The sequence below is a fragment of the Entamoeba invadens genome (assembly GCF_000330505.1).
Source record: "Entamoeba invadens IP1 unplaced genomic scaffold scaff_1105074726711, whole genome shotgun sequence".
Lineage (NCBI taxonomy): Eukaryota > Evosea > Mastigamoebida > Endamoebidae > Entamoeba > Entamoeba invadens.
Window position 1 is genome coordinate 890,182 of NW_004443648.1, and position 18,102 is coordinate 908,283.

Genomic DNA, 18,102 nt, shown 5'->3' on the forward strand with positions numbered 1-18,102 from the left:
ATATTTTGCAATAAGGAATACAGGCCCTTTTTGCGCCTTCACAAGAAATAAAACGATTCTTAGTTGTTAAATTAGTTGATAAGTAAAAGTTCATATTAATAAAGAATTTAGTGTATCCACGTCTTTATAGACTGGAAATGTCCCCCCTTGGACTAATTTAGTGAAACCCCACTCTTCATTATAAAAAGGAACTTCAAACTCTATTTGAACAAGACTCAACACAATGCCAAAGGAAATGGGATTATATGACACGCTCGGTCTTCCAGCTGAATGTACATTGGAACAGATTAAGAAGGCGTACAAGAAATTGGCTATGAAGTATCACCCCGACAAGAATCCGGGCAACAAACAGGCCGAAGAGAAATTCAAAGAAGTTGCTGAGGCGTATTCCGTCTTAAGTGATTCTAAAAAGAGAGAAGTCTATGACAGATATGGTAAGAAAGGGTTAGAGGAAGGCGGTATGTCTGGTTTCGACATGAACGACATCTTCTCACAATTCTTTGGTGGTGGAGGATTTGGGTTTGGTGGACGTCAGCGTTCTGGTCCGCGCAAGGGCCGTACTGTTCAAGTGCCACTGAAGTGCAATTTAGAGGATTTGTACAATGGAAAGACCTTCAAGCGTAAAATCACGCACGACGTCTTATGTCCCAAATGTAAAGGAAAAGGGACGAAGAGTGGGAAGGAGTTAAAGAAGTGTCAACGGTGTGGAGGCCAAGGAGCTGTCATGATGACTGAGCGCCGAGGAAATTGTATCATGCAAAGTCAACAGATCTGTCCCGATTGTAAAGGGAAAGGGGAGCAAGTCGATGACAAAGATAAGTGTCCGAGTTGCCGAGGGTTAAGAGTTGTACAAGAAGAAAAGATTTTAGAAATAGTTGTCCAACCGGGGACACGAGAAAGAGAAGCTATTGCATTTGCTGGGGAATCGGATCAAGCCCCTGATATGGTCCCTGGAGATGTCGTCTTTGTTATCTTAACAAATCCAAATAGTAAATTCACGAGAATTGGAAACAATTTGTTAGTAGAAAAGACTATTGGACTGAATGAGGCATTGACTGGATTACATTTTGTTATGAAACATTTGGACGGAAGAGAATTATATGTCGAATCAAAGGACGTCATTCAACCAAATTCATATATGAAAATAGAGGGGGAAGGGTTCCCTATTAAACATCAATCTACTCATGGAGATCTCTACATCCACTTCACTGTCGTATTGCCTACTAAAGAAAGTCTCGCACAAAATGTCGAGAAATTGAAGGAACTGTTGCCTAAAGGAGAAACTGCTCCGGCTGAGAAAGACACTTACACTAAATGCACTTTAATGAAATCAACAGCACCACCTAGCGATAACGGATCATCTTCTACTCGTGGAGGATATGACAATGATGACGACGATGATGACGGTCAACAAGGAGGCGCTCAGTGCCAGCAACAATAAATTAGTGCTGTTTATTATATTCTTATATTATTATTATATAATTATTATTATCTATTCGGAATAGTTTTCCTTTTTAAATAAATTAATTGTTGTTATCTCATTATAAAAAACTCACCCCATTCAAAAAGTATTAAATAACAATTAATGTACCTCTTTGAAACGAAATTCAGAGTCATTGTAATATATTGAGGAATAATACATGTTCTATCGTAATTAATGGTTTTTATTACTTTGGATTTTTGATCGCCATTCCCAATTTGGTTGGAATCCTGATCACACCCGAACTAATAAAAAAATTTAGAGGTATTTGTATTAATTAATTCGGGTTATATTTAATACTATGGAGATATAAGAAAACCTGTGAAATGATTTTAAATATACCCATGAGGTAATCATTAATTAAAAAATAATTGGGATTAATGAATGGACATATTTAAATTAAAATTATTCGATTTAAATAGTACTCCTTGCAAAGACAGGAGTAGTAAAACATTGAAAGGGAAACTCCTGCGAACTGTGAATGACAAAAACCGAATGCTGTTGAGTACGTCATTAATTATAGTGGTGGTATTGATAATGTTTATTCTCATTGCTGTTGTCAGTTTTGGTGTGACTAAAAATAAACAAAGATACAACAAACAACACAAAAAAACAGAGAACTTTTGTTATACACTCACACAAAAATTAATAAGTCTTTTGTGTTGTATTAAAGAAATACCATTCCTTTGCAGATGTTCAAAAGAAGCTGTTTTGGACATATTCCACAACATACAAAATACTTGTAACAATGTAAACAAAGAAGAGAAAAACGCACCATGTCCCCATAAATCAACTCAACAACAAAGAACTTCTAAAAAAGAGAAGAGATGTACCTCACAACTGAAACACAAAATTCCAAAAGAAAAAAACAAGAAAAAAGAGATATCGACCACCGACGAAAAAACCGACTCGGATACGTCTAAAGGTAACGAAAGTGAAAATGCAAAGCCAACACAACAAAATACCGACACAACAAATAAAGCACAAACTGCTGACGTTTTCGATTCGATACGAAACGGTTTCACACCAGACGATATCATTGGTATCGAGTGGGGAGAGTACTCAATTCGAGTCGCAACAAAAACAAACTATTACTACACAGCTCACTTTTTTCCCAATTTTGGAGATAAGGGACTTCAAAACCGGATCACTCTTGAAAAGTCGAAGGTATATCCTTTCATGAGTCCATCGGTTTGTTTGTGTTTTGTGTCAAATAAAGTAACATGTAGGCAAAGCGAGATTTGGGGTATTCCACAATCAATGGAGATATCAAGTCATACGACTTTAAAGAATATGGCGTTATCTCTTCGCAGTGTGTTATCGCAATCATGTTACAAAAAATAAAGAATGAAACAAATGCGAAGGTCGCGATCATATCTTTGAAGCCACGTTTACTCGAACAGTTGAGTGGCACGTTAATACGCGCTGGAAAAGATATTGGGTTGGTGGTGTTTTGTGTGTATAACTTCGTTGGGCCGATGGAAGAATTGTTGTTCGAGTATGACTGCCCCGTTGCAGTGAATTATGCATTATTAGATGTGGGCTTTTATACCACAACACTCACTTTTGTATCTCAAAACAAAAATCAATCACGCGCATCTCATTCTTTCATTTTGCAATATGGAATGAGAAACGTCGACCAAAATGTCTCAGATCTCATCAGAAAGAAGGTTGGGCAGAACGAGAGCGAAAAAGAGGTTGAAAGATTGACGAAGCGTGTGAACAGTTCGTTTTGTTCCGAGGCGAATGAATGCGAATTGGAAGCCCAAAATTTCGGAATTTTGAAAATCACAAAAGACGAATACTTTTTGTGCCTTCAGGATGAAAGCGGGAGAATGCATTCGTTCATCGACTTTTGTCTGAAAACAGCCAATATGAAAAAAGAAAACTTCGAGTCTTGTGTTGTGACGGGATTTGGGTTCAGACCAAAACCAATTTTGGAGCAGATCGAAAGGGTTTTCAAGATTGATTACAAATTTTCAGATAACATTGGCGCTGTTGGTAGCGCGTTGTATATTTCTTTGGCGATAGATCCGTTGTGGAGAAAGAGAGCAATCGAGAACAATAAAATTAAAAATATAAAAAGCGGAGATGATTTTAAGATTGAGAATGACGGAACAAAGGTGATTGAAGAAGACGGAAAAATGGTGAAGATTATCAATGAATTAGTGGTAAAGGAGGAAAGTTGCAATAAAGAAGAGGGAATGAACTACGCCGAGTTTATGAAGATCTACAATGAGAATTCAGACCGCTATATGAAATTCTCGTTTGAGACATCAAACATTAACATGTTACTGTTAAAGAAATACAAAAAGGACAAGGTGACCTTAAAAATACGGACTGAGGAGCTTGACAACATTCCACTGGGAGACTTGGAGAAGCAGGTGCAATTTATAACAAAATACGAATTGAAATCTAATTAATTGATTATGTTTGTTTATGGAAGAGGTTTACCTGTCGAGAGGTAGAGTTCATACCATTCCTTTCTTGTTAACTCGAAGCTGAACGCACTCACCTCATTAACCAAGTGCTCTGGATTTGTTGTTCCCGTGACAACTTGGATGTGAGACGGGTGGCGTAAAATCCAAGAAAGTGCTATTTCATGGGGAGTCACATCATATTTCTGGGACAATTCACACAACTTTTCGTTGAGTTTTTTGTATTCTGGATTGTTGATAAAAGTGCCTTTGACAAAATCGACTTGAAGTGGCGACCAAGCTTGGACTTGTATATCATGTAAAGCGCAATAGTCCAATACATTTCCATCGCGAACAAGTGACGTTTCATGTGTTGTATTGAAGTGGACCGACTCGTCGATGGACTGACAATGCACAACTGAGAATTGGATTTGGTTGAACCACAACTTGAACGGAAGTTCTTTTTGGAGTAAATCAATTTGAATTGGTGAAAAGTTTGACACACCAAAGTAGTGAACTTTCCCATTAAAAAAGAGCGTCTTCAAAGCGTCTGCCACCTCTTTGTAATCCATTAAAGCGTCTGGACGGTGTAACAAAAGGATATCGATATACATGATATTCATTCGCCCAAGCGAAGTGTCCACACTTCTCAAAATGTGTTCTTTCGACAAGTCGTAAAACCCCCGACAAATTCCACACTTCGTTTGTACCACCAATTTTTCGCGCAGTGATGGTCTTTTTTCGAAAACTCGACCAAGAAGCTTTTCACACTCCCCGCCTCCATAGATATCAGCATTGTCAATACAGTTAATACCACACTCCAATGCCTTTTGTATAAAATCTTCTGCTTGTTCAACTGTTTTGTTTTTAAATCTCATGAACCCTATTACGTACTGTGATACTTTGAGACCTCCACATACGCTTATTGCTTTCATCTCTTATATGTATTATAGAGATTGAGGTTTATAACAAAAATAAGAAGAGTTATCTGATGTCTTTATTTCAATATAGTGATATTATAGACAATATATATTTACAACAGTAAACAGAGCAAATAACAAATTATATATCTTCAAAGTTGAATTAAAAGAATACAGAAGGTTAAAAGTTGTGATTCAAAATGGGTCAGATTAAACAACATTGAATAAAATACATGCAACAAATCCAATCACAATACATTGTATTCATTGTACTGCGCCTCTTTGATCTTTTCTCTCAGTCGTTTGTTAATCTTCTCCATCCTCTGAACTTCAGTCTTAAGACTCTCATTGTATTGTACTGCAATATCCATTCTCTCAGTAAAAAACTCGGAGACTTCTCCACACTTCTCCGAAGTCTTTTGGTAGTCGAGATGATTTCCAGAGTCGCCAATTTTGCTAGTGATGGTGTCCAAAGCTATCACACTGACATTTGCTTTCACAAGTTCCTTGAAATTTTGTTTGATGACTTTGACCATATTTTCTCGCGTTTTAGTGATTTGGCATGGGGGACTGATTTTAGTGGATGTAATAACAGGGGAATGAACAAAAGTCGATAGCAAGAAGTATGACACATTCAACAAACTTCTAGCGGATCTCTCTGTTTTGTTATTCATAGACGACGTCGCCAATTTAATCAACGCAGTTTTGAATGGTGCGAATTTGATGAAAGGAATTGCGACGTAATGTTTGAAGAATAAAACTACAAAGAAATGGACTGCAAGGTTATTCCCATAACTCTCTTGGACTTTAAGAAACACTATTTTGAGTAATATAGCCAAGTGCTCAGGTATTTGAAATACTGTTGTATAGAGTACATTACACAGCGAGTGTATGATCTCTTGAAAAGATAGGGTTTGTGTTTCTTCATTAAGTTCTTCGATCCTCTTAACCACTTTTTGTGTGATATCATATATAGACTTAGCACAATAATGTTGCAAGTAAATGTTGTACATCTGGACAAAGTGCGAATGTGTCAAAAAAGTCAAAATGTTTTCGGGGGGGTTTTCAAACTCAAAGTCGACGACGTTTTCAAACAACAAACACAGCTTCCCACGTGTTGAAAAGTAGTTCAACAGAGTAAATTGCTCGAAGTGGGTATTATTGCCAAGCTACACGTAATTTCATTAATTATCACTGTATAGTTTTATTTATTATAATTTAATTACTTAATACTGTTCTATAACAAACGGTCCAATAATAAGCTTTGAGTAGTTCTGAGTTAGTTTCGAAGAATAGGGAAGCAAGGAATTCTTCTTGTGAGTATTTATTGTCGTACGAATACGCATAAATTGTCGGTTTCGATGCGATTTTGTTTTCATTCTTTGTAAAAAGTGGGGAGGAGTGCTCGTAGTTGAGTGATCGGGTGCGTTTTTTCTGTTGGGCTGGATGAAGTGGGCTTAGCATTGGACTATTCATCATAAGAAAATTGGAATGGAAATGAATTCCTATTAACATTCCAAAAAACTGTTTATATTTAATTTCAACTTGGTTTTCATTTTCAATGTACCATTTAATTGATATATTTTACTATAATCAATAATACACGTTTAATTATCAAAATAATTAAATACACAATTTACTTTTTCTGATTTGAAAATAGTATTTCTTAATATTATAATAATATTTATTAATATTTAATAATTATTAATGAACCAAAAATAAGTAGTGGTTTATATTTCCCCAAAGATTTGTTGATGTTTTTGAAAATCAATAAAAGATCTTTATAAATAAAAAGTAATTGTTCTTATAACAAAAAAACTATAAAGTATAATAATTTTTTTAATTAAGTCGAGAACAAATGTTTATTACCTCTTGACTTTCTAATTATTACATTTTAATCGAATGAGATGTAATGAAATTTCAAAACTGTTATTTTTTATAACAATAATAATAGATATAGTTTTATATAATATATGATATATATAATATATTGATGATTAACCAAATTAAAGAAACTATCTATACTTTAAAAATATTTTTATTATTTTTTTACTTTACAATTGATTACAGTGAATTTATTACAGTGTAATGTAATAAATAAATAATTGATTTAAACTATAATATATTTATGATTCTAAAGATTAGTATTATTATTACATATAAACACTTTAAATAACATTGAACAAAATTCAAGTGGTCTAAAAATCGGGAAATCTCGAGTTTATTAAATAAATTTCCGTTTTTTTAGAGTTTATATAATGTGCATAAACAATACACAAGCCAAAAAAAGAAAATCATCAAAAATTGTATTAATATCCCTGTAAAAACAGGCCAAAACAAAATAAGGGCGTTATTTTAAGTGTTAACAAGTTGTTTATTGGTAAGCAATCAACAAAACACACGAATAAAACACTCAAATGAAGTCGATATATCTCCTGACTTCCTTTGGAGATGTCACACTGAGTTCATAAGCTTTGTTTAGAATCAATCTAACGTTTTTCGGCGCGTTTTTAATGACCTCGAATGGTTCCAGCGCTTCCAGGCATGCTTCAGCGTTTAAAAGTAATTCAGCAGCTGTGACATAAATGATGTACGAAGGGCGTGTTGACATATAAAAGTCGAGCAGTGCTGTTTCGTCCTTTCCTCTGAATGTGTCCAATCCATACGACCACATATGTGGCTTAAAAGTGAGTACTTTTCTGAACACTTTGAGCATCAATTCGTAGTGAGGGTTACATAGTACTTTCAAGAAAACTTGTGGCCAAGTGTTATCCTCCCTCATGTGATCAGTGGTACGTGCACAGAAGCGGTATGTACACTTATAAGCAATTTCCTCTTCTATGTTTCGCAAAAAAGCTGCCGCAACATATACAACACCATGCAAATCTCTCCCTTCGGCTCTCCAGAAATGGTTGCACACCGCATTCGCTATTTTACAATAAATATTTTTGAATTTTTCGTTGTCATTTCTCGTGTTTGCGCGCTGGGCGTAATAATAAATCTCTGAAGCATACTCACCCGGTTTACTGACTTCGTCATAATCCTTCTTCGATTCCAACTTCAATCGACTCTGAGCATCCCATGCTACTTTTCTGCAGTACTTTTCATTTTCGATCCCAACTATTCCATATTTTAATACCGAATTTCTTATATCGAGCAGTTGGACATATGTTTGCTTTAACAGAACTGACAACGTTGGCACATTACGAAGATCAGGTATTGGGTCGTCGTATTCGTCTCGAGTTGGAGTGTCAGTTGATTGTATAATGGGTTGTGTTTCTGTTGTTTCTGGTTGTGGAAGGAGTTCAGGGGTTGTTGATCGTTGGATAGTTGCACCCGTAGTTTCCTTCTGTGTAACATTATTTGTGGCATCTTCTTTTGGTGTTTCTTTTATAATGGGTTTCGATGGAAGGGGTTCCGTCTTCGGCACTGTTTCAGTAACAAGTTGTGTTTGTTTTTGAACGCTTTGAGCAGAAACGTTATCAACCTTTGGAATCGTGTTATTAGCTTCTGTTGGTTTTGAAAAACCCTTAAAAAGGTCTTCAGAGTTAGATCTACCGACTTGCGTTGTCATTTGTGATTTAAAGTTAATCTTTTTTCTTTTTTCTCTTTTTATCTCAAAAATAAAGAAAACAAAATCACAAATTGTGTGATTAGAGAAAAATTAAAGTTTGAAACAGTTGGTGAAAGTTTATTATACTATAATTCTAATAATTGTTATTATTATAATTAAAAAATTAATTCAATTATGTCATCTGCATTTATAATATTGTAGGTTATAATAAAAAACAAATTGTATAATAATCTATAATTTAATTATTCAATTGTTATGTTTTTAATTGTTTTGAGTTTAATAAAAAATTAATATTATTATATATTGTCTATTGTAAAATAAATTAAAATAAAACATTTTTATTTTAAATAAAACATTTTTTTATTCAACTTATGGCTACTTCCAATTTAATTTATAAATAATAATTATTATTACTCATACTTGAAACAATTTAAAATGTTTTTTTTTATATTTTAAAAATATAATATAAATAAAATATACACTAATACTAATAATAAATAATTGTTAAAATAAGTAATTAATGAATTATATGTTTTTATAAATATATCTTGAAAAAAATAAAACAAAAAGTAATCTTTTTCTTTTTTAAATTTAGCAAAATCAAAATTAAAAAGTTATACTTAATGATAAAATATAACAATAATTATAAAATTTTAATTATTAGTTTTGTTTTGTCACTAATGTTGCCTAAATTGTATTGTTAAAACATTATTTATTTTTTAATAATAAAATCCTTGATTTTTGTGTAAAAAACGGGATTTTTTTTGTTTTTCAATACATTTTACAAGATAAGATAGCACGAGAAAAATCGGCCAGTTTCGCTTAGTTCGGTGTATTTTTTCTGGTAAAATACAGTAAAAACAGATGTTAAATATCAGGAAATCCGCCTAATAGGCAAGCCAAAATAATTTCATTCGAATCATATAAATTGGTACTTTATAGTTTCGTTTTAGTTTTTAAATGAACCAAAAGAATAAAAAAGCTTGAAAACCCAACACTTTTTTTTTTGCAAAAGAAAAAGAAATACCAAAAACTGCATTTCACCATTTTCCACTAAAAAAAGTACTTTTGTCTCACACGAACAGTATTATTATTTCATCAAAAAAATATTATAATATATAGCAATTGTAATTAATAAATATAGTTAAATAATTCTGTCTGGTTGAAAAAGTGGAGACATAGGAACATGGACTGGGGTTCAAATAATTGAGCAGAATGAATCAAAGCGAGCGAAAAAGAAGCTAATGCGACAAGAATGATGAAGAAGAAACGAAAAAAAAAATCAAAGAAATCAAAAGCGTTCAGATCAAAAAAAAGCACCCAAATTTGGGTCAAGAAGTATTGCGAATTGTAGACTCTTCGATCAGAAGATTCTTTCCAATGCTTTCTCGTCGTCCTACACTGTCGGAGGCCTCTACTTATATTTAAACCATATTCACACTATAATATTCACAATATGACTCTATCCTCTTTTAAGCCAGTCGCGAGAAGGCTATATGAAGTCATCGACACAAATACCATCTTAGTCTCGTCTTCATCAATTAACGAGAAAAAGCCGCGTCTTGTTAAGGAACGCAAATACAAGAAAAAAAGATGGGACCCCGCCTTAAAAGCTCAAGCAGTCAAACTTGCGGAAGAACTTGGATTAACCCATGCAACAAATCATCTCCAAAAGAAACTCCCCGACTTGTACTCAGACTTGTGCCCAAGCACACTACAATATTGGGTTCAACAGGCTAACTCCATGAAAAAGACTTCTGTACATGCGTAATATAGTTGTATACTTCTATTTTGTGTTATATATCAATTACATAGTACAACATATTGGCAAACGTGCCGGTTTATGTTGCGTATTTTGGTAGACTCACGCTGTTGTACCCATCAGAGTATAACTATTTTGGATAATAAAGCACCTTAAGCAACAACAAATTAATTCATTTTCAACGGATATTCCTCTTCGGGTACATTTGGGTTGTCAGAGCATAGCTCGGGCATCTTCTTGCCCATATAGAGTCCACCGCCATAATACCACCTGTCCGGTTCTTTGATCTTCAGCATCTGAGAAATGGTCCAGGCAGTCTCTTTAATGTCTTGCATGAGTTGGATGTACCTTCCATAAATCTTGATTGCGCTGACAAAGGCGTACAAATTGTCTCTACTTATCGTTGACATTAAAATGTCCATACTCTCCAACGTGTCGGCAAAGTCGGTGTAGTCATCAAATAACGCTTTCAGCAATTTCCACAAATAGTTTTTGTAGTTCGTCGAGTCGCTATCAGAAATCATTGGCTTGAACATCTGAGCGCTCAACACTTTCTTGAAATTGTGTGTGAAATCATTCAAGTACGTGTGGTCTGGGAAATTGGGGTTGTCCTTCAGTGATATAGAAACCGTGTCGACAGAACACAATCGGGACATTTGAATCAATATGCGGTTTTCGGCTCTAACCAATCTGTAGTAGTCTTCTTTCTCTTTGCCTGCTGCAATGTCTTCTTGCATCAAACAATAGGCTTGCATAGCTTTTGTCAACTCCCACACCAAATCGACTGGAAATGGCATTTTATGGCTCCGGTCTGCTTCTTCGAGCCATTTCACAAAATTGTAAACACCCCTCAGTCTTGGTATCGTTCGTTTAAACCCAACAGACTGATTTGGATATTCGGTTGATACAAACATTCTCAACTGATCGACAAATGGCTTGATAAATGAAACGTAACGCAACTCCGGGGAATGTGCCAGGTATGGAGATATAAACGTGAAAGACTTTTCAATTGGTGACCAATACGTTAAACCAACCACCCGCTTTTCATTTCCATTCTCACTCACAATAACAACTTTGGGAAAGTCCGGATGGGGGAATATCCTCACTATTGTACCACCACACTCCTTCTTTTCTAAATGGCTGTACCTGTAATCCCACGTAAAGAATTTTGCTTTGCCATCAGCAAGCCCAACAACTACAAACAAGTTAAATCTGCATATTGCAGTCACTCGCTTTTTCAATTCTTTCTTCTCTATCTTTCCGCCTTCTTCTTCGGGCGGAATTTGGGTCAAAAACGTGCCCGTAGCGGTATACACAGACGCTCCTCCCAACACATCGCCGACAATCAAGAACGCGTTATCAAGATAAATGCACGAAATGGGTGCTTCTTTATATTTAAACGAATTAATTGGGTGGCACGTTGTTGTGTTTGTTCTCAGCTCACCGGCAAGAGAGTATATATACACCGCGTTATCGTATGCGACAGCAACATCCTTCTCGTTATGCGCAACACAGTTATATCTGCGTTCTTTATATTCCTGTGGAATATTTGCTTGTTGAATTAACACACCAGCTGTCACGGAATACTGTTGGAACAAAATGTTAGTGTCCGAGTCATTAAATATGACAACGTAATCCTGGAACCCAAAGGACGCCTCGCTGTTGCATTCTGAAATGACGCTGCACACCAACGGGAAACTTGTGAACTGTTTCGACGTGTTAAATCTATCAATGACCATCATTTTTGCTAATGTAAACACGGCGATATATTCATTCCACCCAATCATGAATCTTGCAGCCAAAAAATCGGAAGACGGGAAGAAGTTGAGTGGCGCATTGTACACATAGTCCTTACTCGAACCTTGTTTCATGAATTGAATGACTGAAACCTTTCTGTCTGGATGTAACAAAAAAATGGTGTTTTCAAAAAAATGTGTGCAGACGGGTGGAGCCAAGTTAATGATAATTCTTCGTTGGAGTTCCGGACTTTTCAAGCGCTGTTTGTACTCGATAGTTGCTTTGTTGTCGAACTGAAAAACAAAAAGAGCTTCGTCATTCACAAACATTTTACGGCGTTTGAATTTTGCCTCGCCAATGTACTCGGGCTTCTGAAAGGTTTCTCCCGACTCTTGAATGTTTTCTGGGATGTCCTTGTATATTGTTTTGTCCACTCGTTGCATGGCAGTCTGTTTTTTGCAGTTTTGAATTTTGATTTCAAGTTGGCCAATCACATTTTCTCATTTTTTTGGTTGCCAAATATCCCACGTATTTTGACGTTTTTGGCCTAACATAAAAATGTTTTCATTTTATTTCTAATCAAATGAAAATTATTAATTAAAATACGACCTGATTTGATGAGATTGTAAAAATGGAATGAAAGGTTTGAAAGGAGAGAAAAAAAGAGGAAATACCCAAGACAAAAGATGGTGATCGTTAACAAACAACAGTTTTTGAAATGTGTTAGGTAACACAAATCAGATGTATTTTTATGATCGAGAGTTTGAGAACCAATGAGGGACATTTTCGTATTCATAAAATGTTGTTGAATAAAATGTGGTTGTCAATTGTTTGTCGTGGTTATACTATATATTGATAAACTGTAGCGCAAAAGTAAACAACAAATGGCACAACGACCGTCACTTACTCATTGGCTGTCGTTCACAGCAGACAAAAGTTTTAAGATCCTGTCCTTGCTAAGCTCGTTCTTCCAGAATCCGTCGACTTTGAAATACGATCCAACAATGATACCATCTGCCGACAACTGATATTCATTAATATTCTCTGGGGTGACACCAGACCCTACCAAGACAGGGATGGTGACAGCTTTCTTGACGTCTCTCACTTCTTGTGGGTCTGTTTTTACACCGGTGGATGTTCCTGTTACAATGAGGCCATCAGATAAGAAGTATTGTGCTGTTTTGGCAGTATCAGTAAGTGAAACATCGGCGGTGATCGCGTGGGCCGAGTGTTTCTTTTTTATATCAGTGAATACGAGGACGTCGTCTGCGCCAATCATCTTTCTGTATCTCAAAATCTCCCCAGCATTAGAGTCGATGTATCCTTCGTCGGCAACGTGTCCAAAGACAAAACCCTCGGCTCTAATGAAGTCACATCCTGAGCAAAAAGCGCTTGCGATGGCTTGTTTGTTCGCAGCAGCAAGAATTTGCACGCCAACTCTCAAGTTGCTCATCTGTCGTTTAATTTCGTATCCGACAATGCTCATTGCGGACGTGATTTCTGGTCCGGCGGTTGCGTTCAAGTAAGGGACGTCGTGCATGTTTTCAATAATGATCGTGTCCAACCCACATTGTTTGTAGAGTGATGCTTCTTCAACCGCTTTGTCGATGATTCCTCTAATTCTACGAGCGGTTGGTTGGTAGCTTGGGGTTCCCGGAAGTGCGTGGACGTGGACCATACCGATGATCTTGTTGTGCCCAGCGAAAAATGAAGACGACATTTCTTTTCCAGTTCTTCTTTTTTTCTTTAATCAGAAAAGAAGCAAGTCTAAAAGAAAAAACTATTGTCGAACTTTCTAAAAGGATTATATGAAAGTAGTTTCCCAAAAAATGGCTCAGCAACAATCGTGTTTTGTTCACCTTTACAACAAAAAGTGTTGTCCCGACTGGAAATACTAAAAACTCGCTTAAGCACAGTCTCGCCAAGTCCCCAAGTCGAATCTGTGTCTGAGATTCATGTTACGGATGAGTCTGAACTGTTCTTTCTTTGGTAGTGTTTCGATGATTTGTTTCATTTTCAAATGAAGTTGTGGCAACAGTGCTCTGATCTTTTGGAGTTGTTCCAACTCACTTTTCATTTTTGTTAACGATTTTGCTCTGTCGACTCTGGACGACCCCAACTTCGCAGCGTCTTCGTTCATGTCGTTGTCCGCATTCATCAATAGTTTCCTCTCCAACGCCTCAACCTCCTTCATCTTGTCTTCAATCGTTTGTACTTTAGTTTTCACCTCTTCTATTCCGGCCTGACCCATTCCGCTGATTTGATCCTGCGCGTAAATGGTTGCAAATAACATGAGAAAAACGATCGCTCTCATTTTTTGAAAATTATACTTTATAAGTTCCTTTTTCAAGTTTTTTTTGATTTTGGTTTTTTTTCAGAAATGTTCTTTTGATTTTTACTTTACTTAACAATAGTTTATTTTACCATAATTGTACTTTTATAACATTTGTTTTAGTATTAATAAGTATAAGTAGAACTAAAAGTTATATCAATAGTTTTTTAAATAGTAATAAATACTATTGATACTAACAAAACCGAAAGAATCACCTAACGAAGTTGTTCATCATGCTTTCAAGCTGGTTTTGTCTAATAGTAAGCCGCTTAGCTCTGAATGTGAGGGAGTCTTGAGCTGATCTTTCAGCGTTGATCACTACAATGTAAGTTTGATCAGATAAAACAATAAAATTATATACACACCAATTCCATATGAACGAAAACAAACTTTTTGCGACTAAGAACTGTCCGAACTCCGGAGAGTGGACATAAAAGTCAGTGGTAATGAAAGGGGGTACGGGGGCGACTTCCTTTTTACACCAGATATTAACGGAGTACATGACTTGGTCTGGTGGATTGTGTTGATTCAGATCACAACCGACGACGATGATAGCGTGGTTAAATTGTGTTTTGAAGCTTGTGATATCGATTGGTTCTGGTGTTCCGGTATACTCTTTAAATACGAGGACAACGACGTCATTTCCGATGTGTTTCTTCTTATCGAGTTGTTGTTCATTGTTTTCCATATACGGGAGGTACGTCGAGACGTGGAAAGTGATTTCTATCTTTCCTTGTGAGAATCTATTAGCGACAAAGTACTCCCCCGTCAGTTTATTTTTTGTATCCAACCCACCTACAAAGCCATTGTATCCATACAATTTAGTCTTTTGTCCAATTAATGTCAAAAAGTGTTCAAAATGCACCGACCCCGTCCTGTTATTATAAAACTCCATTTCTTTCGTTTGACCCGGTGCCGCGTACAACACGCCAAATTTGTATCTGTTATATGTGAAGAAATTCTCAAATCTGATAAGAGCGTTATACATAGCGTCCCCTCGAATCGGAAAAGTCGCCTTTTCTTTATAATCGACAAACAACTCCTTCAATATTTGGTGGTCCGTTTTGTTCTCAAACACTTTTCGAGTGTCAAATCGTTTCGTTCTGATGATGACTTTTTTAATCTTTTTTTCGGTGTTCGGGGTATCATCTGAGATCGACACAATCGACGACTCGTTATCCGAATGAATGATGTAATTGTTATGTTCGTTTAATTTGAAATAGTTTTTATAATAATATGAACAAGCTTGTGGGTCATGAATATTATTAAATAGTAAACTATCATATTTATGTGTTGTGCAAGTAAAATAATTTTCCACGTGACTTTGTGGCGGTAAGTTATCCAGTTCCACTAACACTGATTTTTGCATCATAATATTGTCCGTCCATGATTCGACTGGGAAAGTGATTGTTTCAAAAGTATCTGCAAGAGTCGTGATGTCCACATCACTCATCGTTTTGTTCATATAATTCTCTTTAATAAATTTCTTTAATTTCTCAATTTGGCCCTTTTCCTCTGCAATTTGGAAGAGTGGTTTCCCGTTATAAATTTGGCCGATATTTGCTCCATATTTCAGTAATACTTCTAATGCAGCCGTATTTTTCTTAAGAACAGCAGAATATAACGGAAAAATGCCAGAATTGGTTTGATGATTCGCGTCCGACCCCGACTCACATAATAAACGGATAGCATTAACATCCATCGATCGGGTACACACATTCGTTAAAGCTGTTTCCCCAGCCAAATTCGCTTCATTGACATATCTCTTCCGACTCACTGAACCATCCATCGTCTTATCTTCCACGTCTAATATGACTTTCAGCGTTTCCGTGTTTTGACCCAAGTTAGACACACGACACAAATAATGTAATGGCGTACTCAAACTTTCATTCTTCGCAGCTCGGTCAGCCCCTTTCTCTAATAACATCTCGACTATTCGCTTCTCGATCTTTTCCGCTGAAAGTGCTTTATGGAGGGGCGAGTATTGATTCTCATCTGAAATATTGGGGTCCGCCGATTTATTCAAAAGAAACTCGACTAGTCCGACAAACGACTTCTCACACGCATAATACAAAAAAGTCCTCCCATTCCCATCGATATCATTCACACTCCCTTTCTTCATATATTTCACTATTTGAAGCTCTACTTCTTTTTCGGTATATGTCTTGACGCCCTTTAAAAGGTCGACTATTTCTCCCATTTTCTCCGATTTGGGTTTAATAGGACAGTAAGCGATCCAGAAATAGAATGATCCTTCACTTTGTATTGGCGAAAATTGGTTTGTCTTTAATATAAATCCGTTTTGTGAAGGCTATGTGTTATTGGATTCAATTAGAATTGATCGTGTTACTACTGCTATAGTAATTAAATAATTTAATTATAAATGAAATAATAAATTTAATTATAAAGTTAGTATAGAGTTACTATAAAATTATAAAGAAATACATACAAACAATTATACACGAGTTGTCCAGTTTGAAGATCGTTGGGTTCAAAAAGCAGACGACTTTTGGGATCTCAGGAAATTGTGTTCCATAAGTCACCGCATATGTGTCGTTTGGTTTCAACACTTTATCGATTTTACCACAACAAAAGCGTTCGCCTCGTTTAGGAAAGTAGTTAATGAACGTTCGATATTCTTTCACCAAATTCTGACTTTGAAGAAAGCCGGCCTCGTACGTCTTAATCTTTTGTTTCAGCTCGATGTTCTCTTCTTCAAGTTGAACACGTGCCACATCATACTTGTCTTCATCAATCGACTTGTTTAAAGTAGTCGATGAAACATCGCTTGTACATCCGGGAGATGTAACAACTCCAGACTCTAATGACATCTTAATTATAGAGTTCTTTCTATTTAAATTTTATTTACATATCAAGTTATCGAGTTTTTAGCTTTCTAACTGATCACTTCCATTTGTAGTGTTTTGGGTATCTATTGGTCGAAAACTAAATAATTTCTTCTATATTAAATAACATTTTATATAACATTCTTTGGCTTCATAATCTTGTCTTCTCTTTTTTTTGAATTGTAATTTAACTATTAATATAGTACTATTTGTTTATATCATTGTTTGTAAAAATAAAACTATTTGGGTTGTTTGTATAGCTTTTTATACTATTGTTTCTTTTTGATGGCAACACAAAAGACCACTTCACCAGTTTTGTATTGTGCTTTTGAAATCTTCGTTCCGCAATCCTTTTAGCATTTAAAACGACAGTTAATCATTTCTATTGTTATTGTATTATAAAAAATATATTTGAATACCATTAAAAATTTATTAAATTTATATATCTGTTTATAACAGCAAAAAACACCAAAAAAACAAACAAAATGTATTCAAACGACGTGTTACCACGTGTCGTACAAAAGGGAGTGTTGCTTTAAAGGGAAGAACCTTAAAGTCATTTTACAATGTCAGACAGTGATTACTACGACACACTTGGAGTTTCTAAGAATGCCAATGATGAAGACATCAAGCGGGCGTACAAGAAATTGGCTATGAAGTATCACCCCGACAAGAATCCGGGCAACAAACAAGCCGAAGAGAAATTCAAAGAAGTTGCTGAGGCGTATTCCGTCTTAAGTGACCACGAGAAAAGACGGACGTACGATTTGTATGGGAAAGATGGGTTGGGAGGAGTAACGAGGGAATACGACGCGAATGATGTGTTCCAACAATTCTTTGGTGGTGGGGCGGATGATTTTGGGTTTGGTTTTGGGTTTGGGCACTTTGGAAGCTTTGGCCGCTTCACGAGTTTTGGACCGACTTCGTATATGTCTGAAGAGTCGAAGGAGACCCGTACCAGTCGCGTCAAAAATATCGAAGTTGAAGTCCCCGTCACATTGGAGCAGATGTATTGTGGTGCGACAATGAAAAGG

The 18,102-nt window shown here is 35.9% G+C and overlaps 11 protein-coding genes across 11 annotated transcripts; 4 read left to right on the top strand and 7 right to left on the bottom strand.

The window, feature by feature from the left end:
- Positions 1–223: 223 nt before the first annotated feature.
- EIN_058760 (chaperone protein DNAJ, putative) lies at positions 224–1,441 on the top strand (the record flags this gene model as incomplete). The annotated part of the gene is made up of 1 exon (XM_004260144.1): positions 224–1,441. The coding sequence occupies one exon, from the start codon at positions 224–226 to the stop codon at positions 1,439–1,441; it is 1,218 nt and encodes a 405-aa protein (XP_004260192.1).
- Positions 1,442–2,017: 576 nt separating this feature from the next.
- Positions 2,018–3,903, top strand: EIN_058770 (hypothetical protein; the record flags this gene model as incomplete). Its single annotated transcript, XM_004260145.1, has 2 exons — positions 2,018–2,671; positions 2,710–3,903. The coding sequence occupies 2 exons, from the start codon at positions 2,018–2,020 to the stop codon at positions 3,901–3,903; spliced, it is 1,848 nt and encodes a 615-aa protein (XP_004260193.1).
- A 14-nt stretch (positions 3,904–3,917) lies between these two features.
- EIN_058780 (aryl-alcohol dehydrogenase, putative) lies at positions 3,918–4,832 on the bottom strand (the record flags this gene model as incomplete). Its single annotated transcript, XM_004260146.1, has 1 exon — positions 3,918–4,832. The coding sequence occupies one exon, from the start codon at positions 4,830–4,832 to the stop codon at positions 3,918–3,920; it is 915 nt and encodes a 304-aa protein (XP_004260194.1).
- A 233-nt stretch (positions 4,833–5,065) lies between these two features.
- On the bottom strand, positions 5,066–6,281 carry EIN_058790 (hypothetical protein; the record flags this gene model as incomplete). The annotated part of the gene is made up of 2 exons (XM_004260147.1): positions 5,066–5,986; positions 6,066–6,281. 2 exons carry the CDS (start codon positions 6,279–6,281, stop codon positions 5,066–5,068), a joined length of 1,137 nt encoding a protein of 378 aa, XP_004260195.1.
- Positions 6,282–7,230: 949 nt separating this feature from the next.
- On the bottom strand, positions 7,231–8,391 carry EIN_058800 (hypothetical protein; the record flags this gene model as incomplete). Its single annotated transcript, XM_004260148.1, has 1 exon — positions 7,231–8,391. One exon carries the CDS (start codon positions 8,389–8,391, stop codon positions 7,231–7,233), a length of 1,161 nt encoding a protein of 386 aa, XP_004260196.1.
- Positions 8,392–9,847: 1,456 nt separating this feature from the next.
- EIN_058810 (hypothetical protein) lies at positions 9,848–10,162 on the top strand (the record flags this gene model as incomplete). Its single annotated transcript, XM_004260149.1, has 1 exon — positions 9,848–10,162. The coding sequence occupies one exon, from the start codon at positions 9,848–9,850 to the stop codon at positions 10,160–10,162; it is 315 nt and encodes a 104-aa protein (XP_004260197.1).
- A 158-nt stretch (positions 10,163–10,320) lies between these two features.
- On the bottom strand, positions 10,321–12,333 carry EIN_058820 (hypothetical protein; the record flags this gene model as incomplete). The annotated part of the gene is made up of 1 exon (XM_004260150.1): positions 10,321–12,333. One exon carries the CDS (start codon positions 12,331–12,333, stop codon positions 10,321–10,323), a length of 2,013 nt encoding a protein of 670 aa, XP_004260198.1.
- A 464-nt stretch (positions 12,334–12,797) lies between these two features.
- EIN_058830 (hypothetical protein) lies at positions 12,798–13,610 on the bottom strand (the record flags this gene model as incomplete). The annotated part of the gene is made up of 1 exon (XM_004260151.1): positions 12,798–13,610. One exon carries the CDS (start codon positions 13,608–13,610, stop codon positions 12,798–12,800), a length of 813 nt encoding a protein of 270 aa, XP_004260199.1.
- Positions 13,611–13,796: 186 nt separating this feature from the next.
- On the bottom strand, positions 13,797–14,204 carry EIN_058840 (hypothetical protein; the record flags this gene model as incomplete). The annotated part of the gene is made up of 1 exon (XM_004260152.1): positions 13,797–14,204. One exon carries the CDS (start codon positions 14,202–14,204, stop codon positions 13,797–13,799), a length of 408 nt encoding a protein of 135 aa, XP_004260200.1.
- Positions 14,205–14,433: 229 nt separating this feature from the next.
- EIN_058850 (rap GTPase-activating protein, putative) lies at positions 14,434–17,053 on the bottom strand (the record flags this gene model as incomplete). Its single annotated transcript, XM_004260153.1, has 3 exons — positions 14,434–14,540; positions 14,613–16,533; positions 16,676–17,053. 3 exons carry the CDS (start codon positions 17,051–17,053, stop codon positions 14,434–14,436), a joined length of 2,406 nt encoding a protein of 801 aa, XP_004260201.1.
- A 581-nt stretch (positions 17,054–17,634) lies between these two features.
- On the top strand, positions 17,635–18,100 carry EIN_058860 (DnaJ family protein; the record flags this gene model as incomplete). Its single annotated transcript, XM_004260154.1, has 1 exon — positions 17,635–18,100. A coding segment is annotated over one exon (466 nt), but the record flags the coding sequence as incomplete, so codon positions are not given.
- Between the last annotated feature and the right edge of the window lie 2 nt (positions 18,101–18,102).